Here is a 2,625-nt window from a genome sequence, read left to right on the forward strand (position 1 = left end):
CATCCAAGGGTTTGCCCATTTTTACCTTTTTTGACTGACAGGCACTGAATTCACTGCACCACCTTCCCCCGACCCCACCAGCCCATGGCCCTGAAGATAAAAATATCGGAGAAAGTCTGGCCAATTTTATATCCTAAAGAAGGCTCAGAATCAGGATTGTAAGGTCTTCAAAGGGGCACCCAGGAGCCCAGCGCAGTCACGTTAGTGAAAATAGACAGAAAAGGCCTGTGGCCTTGTGTTCAGGACTCAGCATGAAAAATGACAAGTTTTACTTGAATACAGTGCTCTACTGTGTCACCAGACAGTCCTTGACTATGTTCCAGTAAAAAGAGAAGATGACACCTAAGGCGTTCTGATGAGTAAAAGTGACAAGTGTGATTGGAGGCAGGAGGAAGATTTGTCGTTCTAACCCTCTATCATTCAAGCTCACATTGGATGAAATTTTTACTTCCTGGTTCCATCCCACATAGGAAGTTGTGGGAGGCAGTGAGGATTCACCCAAGTGGAGAAGACATTTGAGTTCTCCATGAATAATTCACGTACGACATAATCTGAACACAGATATCGGAGCCCTGGTTGCAGCATAGCTGTAACTTTTGTACATTTGCTCTCCCTGAGGGCTAGAGATCATCTTAGCATAGAGATGGCAAAAAGATCCAATTAAAATGCCAGCATGGAAATGGGAAAGGACTGTTCTCCCTGTAATCACTCCTGTGAACGCAGTGACCGGTCACCAATTTGTTTCTCCTTAATTCACTCAGGAGAGCGCTCCACATAAGTGAGGAGGGGCCCATTCTCCACAGCATCTTGGCGTGGTTTTCGTCCCCAGGGTCTTGCAGGATTAAATAAGGGAACTTCTTACATAAATCCAAAGGGGAAAAAAAGGCATCCAACTCTCCTCATGCTCCTTGGCCCTTAAACTAGCCAAGTGCCCTTAGTAAACAATGAGGGGCAAGAAGGAGAGGGTCTGACCGTGAGGTTGGAAAACAATCTATTGCATTCCTTCTTCAACGACTTCTCAAAGGGCAACAGTCCACTCTGCCTCTCTCCTGACTGAGCTTCAGTAATTGCTATCTGATTCCTCTTGAGGGACGCATTCCCTCTAACTCTGAGAAAAGGCATGACTATGCTGTCAGCGTCTTTAGCTTTTCTGGCTCCAAATTGAATCAGTGAGATAAACATCCACAGTTGGCCGGGTGCGGTGGCTCATGCCTGTAATTCCAGCACTTCGGGAAGCCAAGGCGGGCAGATCTCCTGAAGTCAGGAGTTCAAGACCAGCCTGGCCAAATTGGTAAAACAGCATCTCTACTAAAAGTACAAAAAATTAGCCATGCGTGGACCTGTAGTCCCAGCTACTTGGGAAGCAGAGGCAGGAGAATCCCTTGAACCCGAAAGGTGGAGGTTGCAGTGAGCCGAGATGGCGCCACTGCACTCCAGCCTGAGCGACAGAGCAAGACTCCGTCTCGAACAAGAAAAAAAAAAAAATCCACAGCAGTCTCCCCAGGTAAATCAAAAAGATGTAAATTACAACACAAATGAAAAGGAGTATTCAGAGTTCAAGCCCCATCACCATCAGAGTGACCCCTCTGTCCACCTGTGCAAGTTGAAAACATGATCAAAAGGTACCGTTACCTCCTGTAGACTAAGCATGTGGTTTGGACAACAAATGAGAAATGAAGGTTCTGGGCCAGATGCCAGTTTAGCTCCAGGCAGTCGTAGGGTGAGTGATTCAGAGGGACAGGACAGTGCCTGGCATTTCTCTCACTATTCATCCTACCACCAGCCCCCACGTCCATATTGCCTGACTCAGCTCAGCGTCTGCAGCAAAGAGCTTGCCTGAAAGAAGCCCAGCTCTACCTATCCGGATGGAAAGTTCACTCTCAGGGAAGAGCAGCGCGGGACCCTCAGGATCAGACTTCTTCTTCGTCAATGTAGCGCCGAAGTTCAGGGCCAGGGCCGTCTGGGGGTCTTCTGCTGCACCCTGAAACAAGAAGCGGTCACATCACTATAGCACCACTACTATGTGAATTCCCCAGATGCTCCTGGCTCATGGGCACCGAGGCAACTTGCCAATATCTACCAAGACCACCACAGCTGAGCCAGTCCTCCGGCCAACCCAGTGGCCAGGCCAAGCTGTGTCTTTGGGAAGATGACAAACTTTCTAGGTATAGGACTTCAGTGGTTACAAAAAAAGAAAAAACAACACGATCTAAAAAGTCAGTGCTGATCCTAAAAATGGGGAAAATATACACCAGGAAAGACGGGGGCTCAAACACCAAAACCCCACTGCAAGCATCACTGCCACACACACACAAAACCCCACTGCAAGCGTCGTCACCGCCAGGCAAATGAGCAAAGAAGTTGGTTCCTGATCTATCAAAAGAAGTCCGTGTGGCAGGTTCACATGAATGGCAGCCTCAGTACAGGAACCAAGGTCAACTTACTTAGGAATTCACCATCTCCACATCTTCACGTGTCTTATGAGATCAAAAGAGGAGATCCAAACAAAAGCATCTCAAAGGACCGGGCGTGGTGGCTCACGCCTGTAATCTCAGCACTTTGGGAGGCCGAGGGGGGTGGATCACGAGGTCGGGAGATCGAGACCATCCTGGCTAACGTGGTGAA

The 2,625-nt window shown here is 48.4% G+C and overlaps 1 protein-coding gene across 3 annotated transcripts in view; it reads right to left on the reverse strand.

Annotated features, from left to right (window-relative positions):
• The window catches only part of SLC39A11 (solute carrier family 39, member 11), a 504,632-nt gene that overhangs the window by 325,205 nt on the left and 176,802 nt on the right, over nt 1–2,625 (reverse strand). For 2 of the 3 annotated variants that reach the window (XM_012000073.1, XM_012000824.1), the window contains exon 5: nt 1,858–1,981. In XM_012000073.1, coding sequence (XP_011855463.1) covers nt 1,858–1,981 — 124 coding nt within the window. Of the gene's footprint in view, nt 1–1,836; nt 1,982–2,625 lie in introns of all 3 variants that reach the window. The other variant, XM_011999398.1, reaches the window with a different exon arrangement.

Source organism: Mandrillus leucophaeus, unplaced genomic scaffold, assembly GCF_000951045.1.
Source record: "Mandrillus leucophaeus isolate KB7577 unplaced genomic scaffold, Mleu.le_1.0 Scaffold1, whole genome shotgun sequence".
Classification (NCBI taxonomy): Eukaryota; Metazoa; Chordata; class Mammalia; order Primates; family Cercopithecidae; genus Mandrillus; species Mandrillus leucophaeus.